This window comes from Poecile atricapillus, chromosome 7 (genome assembly GCF_030490865.1).
Source record: "Poecile atricapillus isolate bPoeAtr1 chromosome 7, bPoeAtr1.hap1, whole genome shotgun sequence".
In the NCBI taxonomy this organism is placed as follows: Eukaryota; Metazoa; Chordata; class Aves; order Passeriformes; family Paridae; genus Poecile; species Poecile atricapillus.
Window position 1 is genome coordinate 19733069 of NC_081255.1, and position 20277 is coordinate 19753345.

General features: G+C 42.4%; 1 protein-coding gene across 1 annotated transcript in view; it reads left to right on the plus strand.

Moving 5' to 3' along the window:
* The window catches only part of DDAH1 (dimethylarginine dimethylaminohydrolase 1), a 55307-nt gene that overhangs the window by 23232 nt on the left and 11798 nt on the right, over positions 1 to 20277 (plus strand). The window contains exons 2-4 of the mRNA XM_058843227.1: positions 14699 to 14798; positions 15889 to 15962; positions 16553 to 16672. Of these exons, the coding sequence (XP_058699210.1) occupies positions 14699 to 14798; positions 15889 to 15962; positions 16553 to 16672 (294 nt within the window). The remainder of the gene's footprint in view (positions 1 to 14698; positions 14799 to 15888; positions 15963 to 16552; positions 16673 to 20277) is intronic.

A 20277-nucleotide genomic window follows, 5' to 3' on the forward strand; every position in this document is an offset into this window, starting at 1 on the left:
CTTCTGTTCCTTATTACTCCCCTGTCACTCATTTTGCAGATTTTTCTAGCATCCCCATTAGGCTGTAAGGATGATGAGCTCTTCCATAGGTAGAAATCATCCTGAGTTGCTGTTTTAATGGTTGTTGTTAATAACTGCTGTGTAATGTAATTCCTGTGTTATGGATGGGATGAAAATTACCCCTTGTAATACTCTCTGAATATTTAACTGGCTTTTTACCCATGCAGAGCAGCAATATTTTTCTTTCTGGTGTGAATTTTGAAAGTTTCACCTTTTCCAGGTAGTAATAAATTAACGCTACTGTTGCTCTTCCTGTTGTTCTTAAGGTAAGGAAATAAAGGAGGGAAAAAAAGGGTTCTCATACATATTGATTCTGATATCCAGAGGTTTTTGCCAGGTCCTTTTGCTTGTATAAATTCTCCTGATTTCTGATACACTGCACTAAAACTTGCCATAATTGTTTTGGGGTTTATATCTGATTTAATTTCATCTCTATACCAATTAACTTAGACTTTACCTCTGATCCTTCATCTAATAGAGCATTATTTTTTCACATGTGAGAGTGTGTTTTCTGGACATTTAATGACATTTTCTTAAAACTGCTCCTAGGCATCACATATTTTTAGCATGCAGATTAGCTGCTTAGTGATTTAGATCAACTATTTCAATTTTGTGAAAATAAGTCTTTTGAAAGTTAAGTCTTTGTGTTATGTAACTGCTTTTACTTACTAGGAACATCCATTTTGTCTATTAAATCTGTTACTTGTTCGTTGTGTTTTTCACTGCATCACTTGGTCTGTAACTAAAAGGGCACAGAGTATCTGTATTCTGAACAAATTAACGTGCCTTTGTAACCTCTAAAGTATCCTCCAACCGTGGGTTAGGTTTTTCAGGGGCATCATCTTTCTGGTCATTGTAACAAGTGGTTTCTGATGGAGCAGCTGAATGTCTTCCATGGGACCCAAGGGAGTATTGAGAAGTCTTGATGTGTTACAGTATGTTGGAGGCTTGCTTCCACCCTTTGCCCTTTTTTTTCAGCCTGTTACCTGCTGAAGTGGAAGCTGACTGTGCAGCAAGCCAAACAAAATACCACGTTCTTTTTGCTCTGACTTTGCAGACTGTATTTTTTCTTCAGCTTCTCTTCACTGTTGCATATCTACAGTTATAACTTTCTTTTGCCAGCCAAAATTTCTGTATTTGCCTTGAGCTCTTATGACTTGCAGGACATGACAAGCATTCAGCAGTAGGTAGTGCTGACATCTACAAAGAATACAGTAGTCATTATTTTCCAAGGTTTTCACCTCATTGCTTGAGCCCCAGGTCTGTAAGAGTGCACAGTGTGAAGGTCAGCAGAAGACCCTTCTTTACTGAAGGTGCTAAAAAGACTTGCAGTACAGCATATGCTTGTCTCAGGCCTCTGAAGTGTAATTCAGTGTGAGGAGTGAATGAGGACCTCCTGGGCTGTCTTCCTTACTTGGGGCTGCATAAATAGGAAGTTTTAAAGCTACTTTTAAAAATACTTGTTCTTCTCCAGGATGCTTGCAGGAGATGCACTGAGTGATCAATGACACAGTCAAAGACAGCTGTCCATAGACCAGGTACTCATGTTAATGTCCCCCATGCTTGCAACATGGTGCAGGCATTGTTTTGCTCCTCCTAGGCTGGGTGGCAGGGCAGGTACACAACTGAGTCCCTTTGGTGGAGGGCTGGGGCTTATCTGGCTGGGGCTGTGGTCCACAGGGAGGCTTAGCCACCTTATACGGCAGTGATGGCTTCCCCAGTGGGACAAGGAGTCCCCAGCAGTCAAAACCAGAAACAGCTGCCAGGTGCTTCTCATGGCAGGAGTGCATTCAGTGGTTTCCATTTAACTTTTTCATGAGCGACTCCAGCCCCAAGCTCCCCTTCTGTTTGCAGCAGGTAGCTGCAGGCTTTGGCATCGTCCTTGCCTGAGAATGCTACAGTTACAAGCTGTCAGGTTTCTTCCACACCTCTGATGGTGTTGATAGCATCTGCTTAGGTAATAGTTTCCATTCGGTTACAAATATATAAATTTCAGTGTTTCTCTTTATTTCGGTGTGGTGGCGAAATTGCGTAGGACTGTGTGGAGAAAGGAAAAGCCATTAGAGAGACTATAAAGCAATACTGGAGTCTAATGTATCATCAACTCTTGGCTGGTATTCCAGCAGATGTGCTCCCTATTCCCACGTGAGTCTGGAAATGGGCTGATATTGCGCTCTGTCTGTCAGTCATGGCCCTGCTGCTTGCTCTCTGCCATGTGGGTTTGTGCTGAGCTCCTGGATGGCAGGTGTTGCTCCAGACATGGGACCCGTGAAGAGGATCACAGCATCACCATGTCCCCCAGAGCAGAGCTGGCAGCAGGTAGGAGGGCTGAGCTCAGGTGCTCCAGTGTGTAATCCCTTGGGATCATTGCTGCTGCCCAGCAAAGGGTGCCAACTTGGGTGGGGCAAAGCATGGGCATGTTCTACCTTAGAGAGGAGAAAAAATTAGGAAATGTAGGTAATCAAAAACAATTAGCCCAATGCAGTGTATCTGGGAAGAGTTCTTACTGTATTTCTTTCCTCCTCAAAAAGAATAAAGAGTGCTCTAAGTGAAACTGTCATTTCTAAGATGCACTTAAGAGCCTGCAGAGAGATAATTCCCTCCCAGAATAACTGTTTGCAAAATGAAGTAGGCAGATGCTGAAGAAGCTGTGTCCACAGTGCTGTGGACACAGGAGTGGAATTGCTGAGCAAGTGAAGGAGAGAGGGCTCAGTTGGCAAAAACACACCTTTTTAAAGGAGCACGATTGAGTTAGGAGTCTCATATCTAAAGTGTCTTTCTACTACAAGAGCTTTAATTATGTAGAATCTTTGAACAGTTGCTTTTTACTCACCTGTAATTTTTACATTTCTTCAGTTCTGTTTTTTTTTTTCTTCCATCTCTCTGCATTACAAGTTTCCCTTTGTTTAAATCCACTTGTATTTTATGCCTGAACCCTGGAAGATGTTTCTACAGCAGCAAAGTGCAGACTAAGTTGCAAACAGGAATGGAAATGTAGTTTTTAAAATGTAACACTGTTTCCATCCCCAATTTCTCTGTATTAGGTAGCTGCCTGCAATATGTAGTTCTATTGAAAGAATGTGGCTTCAGGATCTATAAAAGTGTGCAGCAGCTTGTTTGGCAGGGAAAGGAGCAAAACCGTGAACCACATTGCACCTGTTAGTGCTCTGGAAGTGCTTTCCTTATAGACATGCAGACATTTGCATCCTGCATTTATTGTGCAAAATGCGAAGGGATGTTTTGAGTGGGGGGAATTCGTCCTCTTCTGCCTGCCTAGAGCTCAGGTCCTGTGTTCAGGACCTCCTAATTCCCACCTGCAACTAAATGCTCTCCTGACAAATCTGTGTGGAATTGCAAGCGTCATTAATGCAGGTAATCAAAGCAACAGTGTCCTCTGAGAGTTGAAATGACACTGACTTGAACTTAGAATAAGCACCTAAGCAATTTCTTTTTGAAAAAGCTAGGTGTAGTATTCTAATGTAGGTTTTGGGTTGAAACTTGATCAGTACATATCCATCATAAAGTAGTAAAAGGATATGTGCTGCATCTTAAAAAAAAATGTTTACAATTTTCTACCCATGTGCCTATATTGCAGAAATTGTTTGGGCAAATTGTTTAAATGTCAGTGCATTGAAACTCATGTAGACTTAAAGGTATTTAAATGCATGGAGGCTTTGAAGGAATTCCTTTGGCTTGTACTTTATTAATATTTGTTGCATTGCTCAGGGCTGTGTAGGTCAGAGTTTGTATGTGTGCCCCTTTTTGGCCGGGTGAAACATCACTGTGTGAAGAACAGGTGTCTGTGTCCCTTTTCCAAGGATTTAGATGTTTGTCATGAATAAGAAATCCACAGTTTTTCAGGAATGCACTGGTGTATCACTTACACCCAAAGTGATTTTCAGGGCAGACACGTGCCTCTCACAGCACTTTTAGTGGAAAGGTTTTGGAGCAGCTTTGGGAAGGCTCCCGTGCTCCCTCCTCAGGGCTGAGGCCATGGTTCAGCATCTCGTAGGTCGTTGTCCGCTCTTGGGCAGGAGACTGAATGTTGTCACGTAGGAGGTTTAATCACCATGAACTCCCTGTTCTGTAACTCTCTGGTCTTGTAATTTTTCTGAGCAACAGTGTTGCAGTTCCCCTGAGACATTAGTGGGGAAGGAGGGGAGGCAGAGTTTTAGCAGGCTGGCTAAAAGCAGAAACTCAGTTTTGTTAGTGCTGTATTAATGCAATTAACACGCACATTGCAGTGAATGTAGTCTATGTGCAGTTGTTGATGTTTTCAAATGAATTACTGTCTGTAGTTTTACGGCTTAAAAATGCAAAAGGTGAGGAGAAAGCATGTACTGCAGTCCCTCTGTCTGGAGAGGCACAGGAGGGTGAGGGGTGTCCTGGCAAAGCAGCCCAAGAGGTGGCATTGTCCCTCTCTGCATTTGCAGGGTGCATAGGAAGCTTCTGGGGGACAGCGGCTTTTCTCAGCCCAGAGCTGTAGGCTGGGCTGAACACGTGGTGAGCCTGCAAGGAAATGCAGGTCAATGCTCTGATAAAAGTTTCTATCTCTTAAAAGAGACTGCATCAACTGCTGTGCCTTGCATGTGCTCTTCATGGTTTACTCCTTGCTGTTTTATCCTTGTTCCCTTCTTATGACTGTAAGCCTCAAATGGGAAGTCGGTGCCGAAGCAGGACTTAGGAAACTGGCTCTTTTTATTCCATTGTCACTGTGAGTTGAAGGAACAATAGCCATATTACTTACTGCGTAGTTTTCTTTAAGAATTTATTTTCAAATTGTCAGTATAGTATTAGACTGGTTATTTCCAGGTTGAAATGTCCCACCTAGCCTTGTGATGGCAAATGTGATCATTAGATAATTCTGCTTATTTATATTGAGATGTATTATTGGCTGTTTAAAACCCTTGGTGTGTCTTCAAAAATTTAACTCCATTTCATGACTACCAGCAAAATTCTGTAATCCTGCTGGGATGACACTTTTTTACCTGCCAGTGGAAACCTAACAGGAACTAGCTGGGAGATGGAAAATAGTCAGAATTTAAATTTTCTGCCATTATTGTTGTTATATATGTCTAGACACTTCAGGGCACTATTGCAGAATGTGTTAGTATAGCTGAAATATGGCAGACAGGTCAACTTCTCTGAAAGCATGAATGAAACCTATTATTAGAGAGGAAAAACTGCTGGGTTAGTATAACCTCTGCCCGTGGGGCCCTTGTTATAAAATAACATGGGAGCAACCGGATGCTCCTCCGTGAAAAGCTGCTTATTAAGTGAATTCAATGTGAAGAAAAATATTCTTTGTTTCCTCTGACGATGGCCTTTGCTCCTTGAGTTGAATTGGCTCCAGAGGGAGCTAGGACTGGACTGGCAGGTCCCCTCTGGAGCAATTGCTTCTCCTCCCTGCCCATCCTTGGTATGTGGCAGTGGAGATGTGGTGGCAACCACTGAGTCTTGTCTGGAACTTCCCACCAGAGAGACAAAATGTGATCAAATGTTCATGATGATGATTCATGGCCATTTGTGCAGCTGAAATCTGCAGGTTGGTTCCCACATACCTCAGAGAAATGATGGAAAGAGTCAGAGCTGGGTAGTGATGATGCTTTCCTTCTGGGGTGGAGCTGGGTGGGAGCTGCTTTTCAGCAGTGTTGGGTTAGTCAATACAAAATTAAAGCTTTTAAATACCCTCTAAGAAGGACGCTGATATGCTTTTCAGTGTTAAAAACTACAAAACTTGGAGCCTTCTTGGTACAAGGACACGTACACTCAGCAGGTCAGCAGACAATGGCAGATGTGCCAGCAGTTTGATAACTAACTCTAAGGAATCTAACAAAATCCATTTTAATGCAAAACAAATACTCTTGAAGTTTTTTCCAGTAGTTTTTTATATTTGAAGTTTTATATATTTGATAAACCAAGATTTAGTGAAGGAAGGATGAAATGAGTTGCTGAACTGCAAACTCAGATGAAAATTCATACCAGACCAAGCTTGGCTGAGCACTAGGGGAGCTTGGAGGTGCTCATACCATTTACCACTGTGTTCAAATTGTGGGCACCTTGTTCAAGAAGCTGCAAAGCCCCACATTTCCCTGTTGAGGTTATTTGATTATTTTTCATTTTTTCTTTGAAAATACTTCCCTACCTTAAAATAAGCAGAGTATCCTTGCCAAAGATCTTTCAGCCTCTTTAGAATAGGGCATTTAGATTACTGGGGACAAAGTGAGTGTCTTGAATGCTCTGTGTCAAGGCACGAACAAATGGCACAGAAACAGTAGTACAGTACAGAGTGAAACCTGACAACTTGGTGTTAAAGGAAAGGAATGCTACTGTATGGTTTGATTGTGATCAACTTATCTTCAAGCGGGTTTATTAGCAATTTAATGGAATATTGGTTATTCAAGAGCCATAATAGCCCTGGTTGAAATGTCCCTTCTGCACGGTTTTCCCATACCCTGTGGAATGAGCAGAATGTGACAGTTGAGCTTTCAACAGGCTTCATGAATTTTAAATACTTTTCAGCTGTAAAATGGGGCACATGGCGTTTGGTCAACGATGGACAAGGAGCTGGCAGCCTCTAAGGGTATTATGGGATATTGAGTGTCTGGGAGATAATGAATGCTTGGCTTATCCAGGTGCATTCTTGGCCTGCTGTGCATGTCCAGACAGAATGGAATATATTTCTCTGTCCAACATTTAACAATTGATCATTTTGTAATTGTAAGCAGAAAGTATTTAGAACATTATTTTCTCAGCATGCCTGTGTACGACTTAAATTTCATGTAATCATCTTTATCCAGCAAAATCTTCTGCTTTTCTGTAACAATGCATTCATGCTGCTTAAACTTTTCCACCGATTTTATGCTTAGTGGATCTTAGAGAGTCTATTCTAGTGACTTTAAATCTCCATCTTTTTAAGCATTCTCTTTTTTTCTCCCCCGTGTTTTTTTAAACCTGACTGAAATTATTTCCACTTGCTGTGGGTTGAAATTTCAGCCCAACTTTTTGTAGTGAGTGAGGTGGTTGCTGGCTCCTGCTTTATGGGAAAGAGTGTCCTTGCATTTTAAAGGTTAAATAATGAAAGAGAGGAAGAAGAAACCCAGGCATGTTTTACTCCTGGTGAGCTGTGTAAAGTTGTTCTTATGTGCTTCAGTTCTGCTTAGATATTAAAACACAATGTGTTCAAAAGACAGCCAGCTCAATTGTGGTTTTAACAGTATTTACCTGGAAGAGGAGGTTGCTGCTTGAATTCCTGAGACCAGTCAGATAGGAGCTCCCCTCTTGCTTGATCAAGAAGCTTTCCTAGGACAAGAAACCCTAGAGGCCACCTCTTAGTCTGGTTTTCCTACATGTGCCAGTCCCTCTCTGTGCTGCCCTGGTCCAGCTTTTCCGGTTTCCCCTTCCCTGTTAATCCCTGGTGTGGTACTGTGTTCACCCCAGTCTCAGGTCACTCTCTTGGGCAATGGCCACTCTATACCAGGTACGTCGGCACATCCCTTGAGACTGTTTCGGTAGTAGGGCAGTAAATGGGTTTGGATCCATAATTAGCAGTGTGTGGGCAGTAATAAATGGGATCATTACCTCTGTGGCCCTTTCTGAACTCCATGGTTCATAAACCCCCAAAACTCTGCCAGAAACTGCACCTGCTTGATGCAAGCTTTGGTTAAGCGTGAAACTGTCCCAGAGGTGCAATCTAGAAGCATTAGCATGGGATCAGGAAAAACTAACAAGTTGTCTTCTCCTTGAGAATATGGTTCAGGAGTCCTTTGGTATTCCTTCTTGTCCCTCCTGTGGCCTTGTTTGATGAAAAATGGTTGAGGCTTGAGGACAAGTGCTGTCTGTATGCTGGTTGGTATTTTGGCACAGCCATTGAGCCACTAGAGGCTGATTGATGCTACTGTGTAACCACCCTGCCACCTGGGTAAGGGCCCGGCCTTGGACTTCAATGTTGGCAGAGTGGCAGCTATGATCAGCTGAAATGCCAAAAAAACTTTTCCTGGGTATTGTGCGTGCCCAGTTTCGTGAAGTGATGCTCAGATTACTCAGTACTGAGCAGTCCAGATGTGATTTGTGTGGGTGTCTTGGGAGCAGCATGTCCACCCGTATCATCCAGGAGCGTGCTGCTGAACAGCTGGCAATCTACTTTGGGACCAGGCTATTGCTGGTCTTTACCTTTTCTGCCCTTCTCAAAAGGGACAAAGGGGTGGACACAAAGGCCCTGTGTGGGTGAAAAGGAAAATTGATTGCCAAAGCAAATCTGTCAGTGGGCAGAAGTGGGAATGGCAGGTACAAAATGTCCTTACCAGGGTGTGCTAGTGGCTGTTTGGAGAACAGATCTAACCCTTTTTGTCTTGCTCTTAACACACTCTTTACTGCATGGCCTTCATTGAATCAGGAGCATCTTGTTCTTCTGCTCTTTTCCTGATGAACTTTCAAGGGCCGGGATCCTTTCTGGTATCAACACTGGGAGCATGAGCTGGAAACTCTACCACAACACACATCTCACAAATTTCTGAGATCAATATGAGCAAGGATGTGCATCTGACCTACTTAAAGCAAGAAAACAACCAGGAGTGGGTTTTCCTTCTCAAAAACCCTCAAAAGTATTACAGCACAGCTTTATTTTCTTTGAAGCCTGTGCAAGTCCAAGAGGGCAGTGTTTATCATCAAAAGGAGACAGACTTCCCTTATGTCCAAATGGAGCAGATTCAGGCAGGCAAGAACCTGGATTGTGACCAACATTGGTATCTGGTTTTGTGAAACTGAAGTCTACCCTTTCCTGGCCCCAGATTTGTCCATCTCTATTTATAGCCTTTACTCAGAACTTCGCTGAAAAATGTATTATATATTGACAGTGGCACTTTGTGAACTCAGAGCTAATGGCTCCAGAAATAATCACCTTTGAGATTATAGTCTAACTTCTGCAAATTTTAGGTCTGACATTTGCTTTTCATAGCCATGAATGCCTGTTTAAAACACAATGAAATAAAGTCTGAAATGCAGTATTTGTGATTTAACAAGCTGGAGAAATGGGTGGTGGATGTAAACTTTCAGGAGACAGTGCAGTATTGTGTCTTGGACTGAGAGCCCTTTTTGTGCTGTGGTTGGTCTCTGGAGAGCTGAGCTGTGAGCACATGGAACTGAGCTCTGCTAGCTTAGAAACCTCATTTCATCCCTGGGTTATGGGATGGTCTTCTGCCCTCTGAATCTCTCTGCGTTCTTTCCTTTAAGACAGGGCTGGAAGCACCTTCCCCCTTTCACAAGAGCTTGGAGACAAAGGCAGATCAGTCGTTGCTGTCATTAGAAGATGTCTGATTTGATACCATCCACAACTTCTGCCAAGCCCCAGCTGTGCCCCTGCCCATGAGGCATTTTGGGAGCCTGAGTGGCGCCTCACCCATGGCCCCACCACCCAGGGGAAAAGCTGCCCTGCACTTGGCAGGTGCGAGATGGTGGCTTGCAAAAATCATTTCCCAGTTTCCACTGTCTTTTAAAAAGATAATTTCCTTCTTACTGTCAATAACATAAATCCCATAATATGGTTAGTGCACAGGAGACCAGTAAATAATTTAGGAAGCAGCCTATGTTTAGAGTGCATCAAGTACTAATATAGAGAAGGAAAAATCCCCGCACATCAGTTACAGTAATTGGTGGAAGGCACCAGTCCGAAGGGTAATGAGCTCCATTTTTAAAGCACAAGGAAATTAGATTTTTATAAATGTCAAACGCAGTTATTGTCCTCCTTCCTTGAAACAGAGCTGAGCTGGCTGGAGCCCATTGTCTCTCAATCAGCTTTGTTATGGATTAGACACATCCCGACTCACACCAGGAATGTGCTTATTAGAAAAATCTCACTGCACAAAGCATACAAGCTTTAACACTCAGCCCATGTACTAATGGATACATGTACAATGAAACCCAATATCACGTTACAAACCTTAAGCTGACCTGAGATAATAAGATAGAGAAATCTGAAAGGATACAGATGAGTGCCCTCTTTGTGTGCAACAATTTTGACTACCTGGGATTTTAGTTTTCAAATAAAGGAGATAAAATGAGGGAAGGTGACTTTTCCTCTTGGCTGCTTATGAAAAAAAACAAGCAGCATAAGTCTTCTTCATAGTGACAGTGCTTGTAATCAGGTAGTGTCCAAATACTTTGAGTATTTTACTGGGGTCTCCTGGGTAACTGCAGTTTCACAGAGGACTTTTCTAACCACTGTTTTTTAGTTCTTTGCTGGAAAAAAAGCAAGAAGTGGTTATTTGTTTGTACATCAAAGCTAGCTCTGTGAATTAGTCTTTCATTCATAATGAATGAAAATGTTGCTAATATGTGTTAAAATACCACACTTCAGAAAATGACTATCAGTTATTTGTAAAGTGTGAGCAGAATAAAGAGCTTTGTAAAATCAAACTGCTTTCCTACATCCCTTTTTTAAACATCTTAGTTGAGGATAAAAATCACCTGTCCTTAGCTCAAGATTGTGTCTTGTTCCCTCTCTGTAAGAGCTCTGTTAGAAAGTAGCACAATCTTTCATGATGTGGAAAGGTTTAAGGATGGAGCCAAACTTTAGCTTCCCTTTTGCAGTGATGAAATACAGATTCAAACTACTTGTGTGGACTTTACCCCATGCTAACCCAACTCTGAATGCTGCATATGCTGTGTCCAAGGTGGTACTGTGTCAAACACATCCCATGGTTGTGCTGTGTTGGAGACACAGCTCAGGACTGATGCAGGATGGCTTTAGAGATGGTATGGTGGGGATCATTTGAGTCTGTGCTGTCCCCTTTACAGGAAATTCTGCAGATGGGCTAGGCAGTCCTAGTTTGTTTTTCTGGAATCCTTTATTTACAAGTGGGCTTCTTTATGGGTTTTTTTCAGTTGCCTTTTTAATAATGTCAAGTTTTCCCTCCAGTCTTCTTCATCTCAGCTTGTGTTTTTTTCATTTCTGCTTCAACTGATTGAAGTCTCTGCTGTTGCCTGTAGAAAAAAAAGAGTAACTTGAGACTTCTATTTTACACAAGCAAGGGGTATTGAAAGATATTCCTAGCATGCATGTGTCAGTAGACATGTGAACAGCACTTCCCGATTAAAACTGAAGAATTTCTACTGGTTGCTTAAAGTCCTTACAAAACAGTGTTCCATAGTTTGAATCCATTAACACCCATCATGGAAAAGCGATCCAGCTATTTATATAGGCATTTTACTTCTTTAAATTCGGTCTTATAAGCTAAAATTAACCTGACTGTTGGAGGAAAACAATGTGAGGATGTTACAAATATCTTTAAAGCCTTGGACACCATGAAGCAAATTATACTAGTTTTCTGTGACTTTGAACAACTTTTAGTTCTGATAACTTTCCTTAATGTCTGTGCTACAGCTGCATCAACCCCTGTAAATTAAATAAAGAAACAATTCAAGTCATCTCTGATGTAGTCTGGTCGTTAAATGGTAATCAGCAGCTGGTGATTAAAACATCTATATGACTCAAATCACAAATCCAAAGTCAGCATTTACATTTCACTAGCCTCACTAGCTAGGCACTTTAGTTAATTGGTGCTCTAGTGCAAGTGTTATTAGTTGGCCTTGTAGGCCAGGGATGTGAAGTGCTGCTGCCTCCCTGCCTGCACCTCGCCCTGTGCTGCCCTTGCTCGCTGCAGTGGTCTCTCTTTTCAGCACTGAGCATGGTTTGCAATGCTCAGGTAAAAGCAGGTTTCCCACCTGCTAAAGGGAGCTCACACCCACACTGGTGACTGGTGTGTGTTTCTCTCATTACAGCAACTGCTGCTCATCCCTGTTCCCAGCTCTCATCACAACTGTTTCACATTTCCCATTAGGCCTTCAGGAAGCCTTGAGGCTTGAGCCATTCTTGAGCCTTCACTACTTAAAGCACCTTCACAAAATGTCTGCAGCTGACCAGGTTTTACACCTCTTTGCTCTCTCAGATGTTGTTCTGTGCTCTGAAGAAGTTTTTGTGTCTCCCCATGGAAAGTGGGTATGGTGGTCCTCTTCTACAGTAACATCTACAGCTCTGCTGACACTTCTACTTCTGGAGACATGGTCTGGGAGGAGGGCAGGAGTGGTGTGGGGAGCAGGCGCATGGCAGGGCCAGCTGCTGGCTTGATTTCCTCTGCCAGCCCAGACAGCTTCTTCTTGGGAGCACCTGCTTGGCAGCACATCTCCTGAAAGGGCTTTCTCTTCTTGGTGTTTTGGCTTTGGGAGCTGCTGTGGATTATAGATTAACTGGAGAATGGTGACCACGCAACAGGCTGGGTGAACCTGCTTTTTCTTGTTATTTGGCCTTCTGCCTTAATTGATCTCATCTGAGAGATTTATTTATTTATTCTAACTGCCTGTGACTGGTGTCCCAGTTGGGAGTTTGCCTGTCTCATGTCGGCACAAAAGAGTGAATCTGTGTGTTCTTGGAGTAGAATCCTTCTTCTATCATGCTGCATCTCCATTACTCCATATTAAACAATTGTTTTCTTCTTTGGGGTCTGTGGACTCTTACTCATGTAGCACCTGCACAGTAAAACCCAGTGGGTTTCAAAGACAAAAGAAATCATTCTGCTATCAGCATACGGATGTTATGAAATGTTGTCATGTTTGTACAACAGCAGTTTTCCAATATTACCTCAGCTGTTCCCCATTTATTTTTAAAACACCACATGAGTCCAATCCTCATTATAAACCTAATTTTAAAGTATGCTGGAGGTAAAGCAACAAGACTAAGATAGACAAAGCTTTTCTATTAAGCCTGGAGACTCTTGAGTGCCAGGTTTCTGCCTGAAGTCATTTTAGCATCAGGTGAAAGACAGAGGAGCAAAAAAGAAGTGTTAATTGTAAAAGGCATGCTGTAGGCTCATTCCAGGCTGCATGCCAAGGTCTTAGATGGTCTTTTGTGTGGGGACGATGAATCCCTTTGCTATCAGAAACTCCCTGGATACAGTTCTGAGTTGCAGTATAACCCATCAGAATTCTGCAGACAGCACAAAGATCTGCCTCTGCCCTTCACAAGCTCAAACTGAGGCACTTGCTTTAACAGTGTGCTTGCCCAAGGTTCTTCCTCTGAACTGACTGGAGAGTGAGAAGATGCTAGAGAAGAAGAGAAACCTCCAGAGAGCAGGTCAGGCTTGGATAAGGTGCAGCCCCCAGTATATCCCATGCAGACCTACATCACCAGTCCTGACAGCCCCTGGGGACCTGTCCTTGCCTTTTGAGCCTGGGCTTCAGGATTAATGGGGTCACTCACAAATGCCACATCGCTGAGTCATGGAAAAGGTAGCTTAGGTGGATCATGTCTGTCTCCTTCCTTATTCCCTAAAGCCAGCACTGCTCTTAGGAAGGTCTGTCAGCCAAACTGTGTGCTGCTCTTGTGCTGAAGCTGCCACAGTGAGCATGAAGGACCTATCACCATCATATGTCCTTCCTCTGCTATGGCAGGTGTATTTTGGGAGAGCCCAGGAGTAGGGCTGCTAGAATTGCTTCTGTTGTTGTATAGTGCTGTCATATGTTTTAGCTTCCTGTGTTTTTTTTCTAGAAATTCTTAATCTAGCACTTTAAATAGATGAGTGACATCTATCTGTGGGACATGCAAAAATATAAAAGGAGTTCACTATGTTTTCCATGTTTATTAATGCTTTCTGGGCACCTCAAGTTAACCATGGTGTGGAAGTTGCACTGAACATGAAGATGCTGCTGTGTGGGATCAAGTTCACAGGTTTCTGTGGATGAGCTTTTATTTTTATTGACCTGCAACTCACAGGTTTACACTTTTGGTGAGTGGTTGGTTGTGTGTAGATCCTTCTTTTGGCTTACAAGGCACCACAGTGATGTTGTGTGAACTTAGCAAATGTTGGCAGTGATATGAACCTCTATAGAAACAGATTCTGCTTTAGGCATCCTCAGCAGCCCTTACTGGGAAAGAAGGAACCTACTTAAGCTGCATTCCCTGCTCCTAATACAAGCTGCTTTCAGCAGGAAGCAGGCTCTGACTTCTAGCCATGTGTGTTGCTCTCCACAGCAAGCAGTAAGCCTCACAATGTATAGCCATGAAATGTCTTGTAATTCTGAAGCAAGGTAGCTCAAACATGCAAGGAGAACTAGTGCCTAGTAAAATTGCAAAACCATAAGAAATTTGAACCTTTACTGACTAGAGGATTTTTTTTCCCTGCTGACTGAAGAGGGGTTTGTGGTAGACCTGCCCTTCCATGGCTGGCACGATCACCTTTTGTGTCTGAACAGAGTGGAAGCAATGAACATCCACTCTTCTGCTGGTGCTTTTTCTGGCCCAAATGCCAAGGACAAGGTTTGGAAGAAGATATTTGTGCAGAGGGACTGGACTTAACATGTGCTTTGGGCCCTTTGTCTGTCCCTCCTGAATGCGGCATGGCTCCTGTGCGAAGACAAAAGCCCAAAAGCCTAATCTCTGCCACTTTCCAACCCATCCCCCCCAGACCACAGAGGCCTCTGAAGACAGGTGGGGAACTGTGATGGTAGTTGCCATCCTGCCATCCATCTTGCTATAGGTGCATTAAAAGGCTTTAATTCTTATTAATTATATGTATTTCTCTGGCAGGTTTTAAAAAAAACGAATTTCAACAGTGCAATATGTCATTAATAACTTCCTTTTAAACAGGTTGAAGCCATGAAGAGAGTACTAGAAAGTCTCAACCTTAATATAGTTGAGATGGTGGATGAAAACGCAACCTTGGATGGTGGAGACGTCTTATTTACAGGTATAAAGACGTCTTATTTACAGGTATAATGGTAATGAATTTGCTGTTTACATGTTCTGACTGCCTTAAAGACTGCATGTTATCTGATACCAGCATAATAAAATGTCATTCCTGTGGTTTGCTAAATCGGTTGTTTACTAAATGTCATGAAGTAGCGGAGAGATGAGTTCTCAGTGCAGCCCTCAGTGTCCTGCCTAATACCTGAATAAATGGAGTAGCAGTACACACACTACCAAGAACAGCACTGTGTTTTATTTTAGCTTGTAAAGTGCCAATAAGAAAAATACTTTCAGTAGTCAACTGTCTGGGGTTGTTTCATGTTTCTTATTACAAGCAGCTAACATTCACCAGACTCATTTTCAGGACTTGTAAAACCTTGATGCAGACAATTGTCACAAGTTCAATTAATTAAATGCAAAAAAATGCATTTTTAGTTTATCAAGATGTGGTGGAGTTGCCTGTCAGATGTCATGAGTGAGACACCTTACATGCATGGTTGACTTCAAAGATGAAGATACTGCCTGTGTTTTTTATGTCATTAAACCCATTAGGCATTTTCTCACATCGGCTGCACACAGGGTTGCTCCCTGCCTGTGCTGAATAAGCCTGTTTGTTTTCATCAGCATCACAGTAGACTGGCTGCTTGCCTTAGTGCCCAACAGGGAGGGAAGGGTCTCCTACAGAGGCAGACCAGGAAGGGAGGCCTTCCTAAGGCAGTGCAGATCCAGCACTGATTTTCTCTGGTGCTGGAGGATGCCGTAGACTTGATCTGCCTTGAGACCAGAGGAAATCTCAAAGGGAGAGGGAAATGGTCAATCAGTGGTGTACTAATCCAGCCCAGCTGTTGTCTTTCCTGACCCAATGACCACTGCAGAGATTTAGAAGAGGAAGCTATTTATGCTTCCAGTTAAATGTGCCTTCTGGAAAAAGATTAATTGCTTTAGATTATCAGCTCACAATTGCAGGTTGCATTCTTTAATGCTGAATTTTCAGTTTAACTACTCAGCTTGAGAAAAGAAATATAGAACATGAAAATCCATGAAAGATTACTTCAGAATGTTTCTAAAGCCAGTCTGCTTTTTCATTCCAGGAAGAGAATTTTTTGTGGGTCTTTCCAGGCGGACAAATCAGCGAGGTGCAGAAATTCTGGCTGACACATTTAAGGTTAGTAGATTCCTTCATGCCACAGGAAATACAAGCTGTCATTCACTGAACTAATTGAACAATTGTACTGGCCAAGATGTTTGTCATACTCATACTTTATTTTAGACCTAATTAAAAAAAACCAAACAATGGTACAAGTTGCTGAAAAGGTTTGAGCATCCTGTAAATTGATAGATGTTGTAGTTGGATCTGAAATTTGAGATTGCTGCATAAAAATCAATTAGATAGTTGGAGGCTGTTATTTTTTGAGAGCACATAAACACTCATGTTCTTTATGTTCTAGTGTATCAGCCCTGTGTTCTTATTGCCAGTCCCTGGAGAGGTTTTATGTATCTACTGTTTAATTAAGCATTTTAATATATTTCTTTATGGTTGCAACAGCGGTAGTATTTGAAACATGTTCTGGATTTTATGTCAGTCTCCAGACAAGACAAGCTGGTCCAGAGGAGAGTGTCATACTTAAATGGTTGACACTGTGCCCTGGGGTTGATAATTTGCAGAGAGTAAAATTAATTATGGAGTGTCTCTATAATTATAGAACTAGGAACACTTTAAAAATATTTATAGCACCCTTCCTTATTCCCATACAGGATTATGCTGTCTCCACAGTCCCTGTTCATGATTCTTTGCATCTGAAGAGCTTTTGCAGCATGGCTGGACCAAACTTGATTGCTATCGGATCAAGTGAAGCTGCACAGAAAGCCCTCAAGGTAAAGCACCTAAGAAAATATTCTCAACAGCATATCTTTCTGGTTTTTAAAAATACCTGATTAAGGATGCCAGTACTTTAAAACACATATAGATCAGTGAAAGAGGAAATTACTACATATTGGGGTCTCCTGTGTGTGCAAACCATAAAGAATGTCTGTATCAGACAAGAGAATGGTGATTTTGATTTAACTTTAGTTATCTTACGGAAATAAACAGAATATACAGGTTATTATTTACAGCTTTATAGACTAAAAGTGTGATAATTTGGTGTTAAAAGGGAGAAGGAGATACAGTCAGACCAGTGGAGATACTTACTTCAGATGTTGCTGTGAGGAAAATTGTTTTTTATAATTCACGGAGGAGAAGTAAAAGTTCTGTCATGAAGAAGGAGGGAGAAGCCCTATACTTGTATAGAGTGTTTATAAACATGAGCAAATTTCAACTACAATACTGGTTGCTCAGTGCTACAATTTGAATTTGAGCCAGGGCTAATCTGAGAACTCGTAAATTTGATTAAACCCTTCACAGCTTGGGTAATCACGTTGCAGTGCATCAATTTAGCTATTGTAACGAAAAACATTTTTTGTCTAACTTGACCAAATATTCCTGGTAACTAACTATCAAGTAAACACCAGCCTTAATCAAGGTGAAGTAATAAGCAGATACTTTTTTAAAAGAACATGATAATTAACAAGATAATCCAGCAGTCTCTGATTGTTGGTGGATGTATTTTTAAAAATAAATGAACTGTCAGTTTTCAGTGTGTTTCTCTGCACTGGACATTTAGCAGCACATTTGCATTTGTCTGAAGATAATGTTTGCTCACACCCTGCCAGCTGAGGTTAGGAGTTTGGGCTGGAGCAGGGTTTTGTCCCATAACATACATGATTTCTTATGATCCTAGAGAGTGGACAGGTTACATGAGGCAGACATGTCACAGCAACATATGGAGTTACCCAGAACATGTTCCAGTGAATTGGATCTGGCTGTTTCTCCAGGAGTCTAAATCTCTTCAGAGAAATTATTGGCAAACAAACTGATAAATTGTCTGTCTTGGAAATGATGGCATTTGCAGTGCTGCTGATCACCAGCTTCCCCTAACATTTGAATTCTTGCTTTTGACAATATATTTGTATTAGTTTACTTGCCACCAAAGCAAAAAAAAAATTCAGTTGGCAATAATCTTCTTGCAGTCTTGTAGAAATGCAAGTGCAAGAGGATCTTGGAGGCACTGAGGGTTGGAATTAAAAGCCGCTCCTTGGATTTCAGCAGATCAGCTGAGCTGTAGCAGTTCTGTCAGCTGTTCTCCTGTTACCCAGCGGAGTCTGTGGCAGAACAGTCCCTGAGCTTCTGCCGAGTCTGCTGCCTGGCACAGCCCAGCATGCCACTCCTTTATTGTAATAGCTTGTTATTTTAAACCCCTCCTTCATGCTGCTGTTTTTCATGACTGGAAATGCAATCATACAAGCAAGATGATTGAGCTGTCTTTAACCATCTCTGGTAATTGAGTTGTTTTCACATGTCGAGTTAGGCAGCTGCTACAAGTGAACTTGTACATCACGCTATGCTAGCATTTTACATTTAAAACAGGGTTTATCTGCTTACAATCTTGTTTGAAATAGAGATTTTTCTTGATTGTTCTTACTGGTGCAACTTATGTATCCTTACAATACTTTAAAAATAGAAAAAGAAATTGCATCTGGTGCTCACATATGGCCAAGTGCAATTGATTGCGAGTTCAGTGCAGTATGTGTAATGTAAAGCACTGCAAGTGAGCTGGGAAATTAATCCATTGAGTTTAGGATAATAGACTACATGCTAGAAGCAGATAATAAATCAGAAATGACATTTTAACCATTAAATCCTCTTCAGGTTTTGGCAAGTGTAGTGTATTTATTTGGACTGCAGCTGAAAAGTGGCACTCAAGGAAACTTGGTGAAAGAAAGAGACAGATTAAGTGCAGAAAGCACTAGGGCCTCTGGTGACTATCACATCTGAAACTTTAACTTCCCTCTGCTGTTTTCAGCATGCATTTAATTCCATCTTGTAGTTAAACCTGTTTATAATGCTGTACATGTAATTCCACATTTGAACATTAGCCATGGCTGTTGAGAAGATGAAGCCTGGGATTATTTTTCAGTTCCCTCGGTGAGGCCAGGATTTCCTATAAACATGTCACCTTTGGGCTCTGATCATGCACTGTCAGAGTTGCTGACCTTTACTGTGAATGTGAATGAGGACAGATTTGGGCTGAGACAGTGCCAGTCCCAGTGTAGGGAGCTGATGTGGCAGTGCTGCAGGTGAGCACTCTGTGCCACCTTTTCCCCAGCAAGGGACACAGCCCTGGGGTCTTGCTGGGATAGCAGAAGAGCAGGAACTGGTCCAGGACATAATCCAGTTCGGCTTCCGGCAGCAAAGGCAAAAGCTAGGCAAGGTGACAACGGGAACTGTGACACAGCATCGCATCCATTGCACACTCCTCTCTTGTTTATACTAAATCCAGAAAAGCCACATCTGTGGCTGCTTGTATAGGTTGGTACAGAGCACAGTTTCCCTCCACTTTGTGATGAGTGAAGACTTGGACAGCAGCAGGTGACTGTGGATGCAGTCCTTGATCCAACCATCTCTGTCAATTTTTGCATAACTCAGTATTAATCCCAGAGGATCTGAGGGTTGCACATGTTATTCCCGGGCTTTGACAGCTCAACTATTCCCTTGCAAGCAGTATGGATTGTATCTGTAGCAAGTTCCTACTAATAAAGTCATTCTCCCACCCATTGACAAATGAGTCTGTCCTTTAGGTAGGCTTTGATACCAGGCATTGAGCAAAAGACCAGCCCTAGGGTCTCTCCACAGGACTGGTAGAGAGAGCCTTGGTGTGAATCCACTGATCTGCGGTAATGCAGGGTGCGTGGGGATTGCTGACGGATCTTGGAAGGGAGGGCACTCATCCCACCATATGGCCTGAGCTTAGTCCTGCAGTCAGCTGAGTCTGGCATAATTCCTCTGAGATCTGGAGTAATGGAGTGGCATGAGAAATATCTGAGATTTCAGTTGGTCATTTGAGAGGACCATATGCTAATTACAGAGGCAGTGCGGCCATGGCAGATGTCAGGACTGAGTGGCGCTGCCAGTCCGGGTGCAAGGCAGAGCAGGTGATGCAGCTGACAGTGTAACCCCTCGTGTCCCCTCACAGACTTGTCCTATCAGGACCCAGAGCAGTGATGACATCTGCACTTTGGTGCTGGTCATCTTGGTATCTTGGAGTCCAGCCTCATTATTCAATGGAATTTCTTAATGGTCAGGACTCTGTTGGAGTAGTGCAATGCCATGACTTTAGCAATATTCCTTTCTTTTTTTCCTCCTGCTTTCAATAAGGGCTTGGACATGATTGTCCTCACTTGTTCTTGACTCTCTCGCTCAATATCTTCTGTTGGGAATGGGGCTGCTCATTCATCCCCTAAATTATTCCCTGGAGGACACTATTGCTAATGCAGCTGTTTTGACAGTGGTCAAGGGAGGCTTATCAAAACCACATCTTAAGGATAATATAGAAAGGAGTCTCTTCTGGGTAACTATGCCCTTGGTCTGTATCCAAGCTATG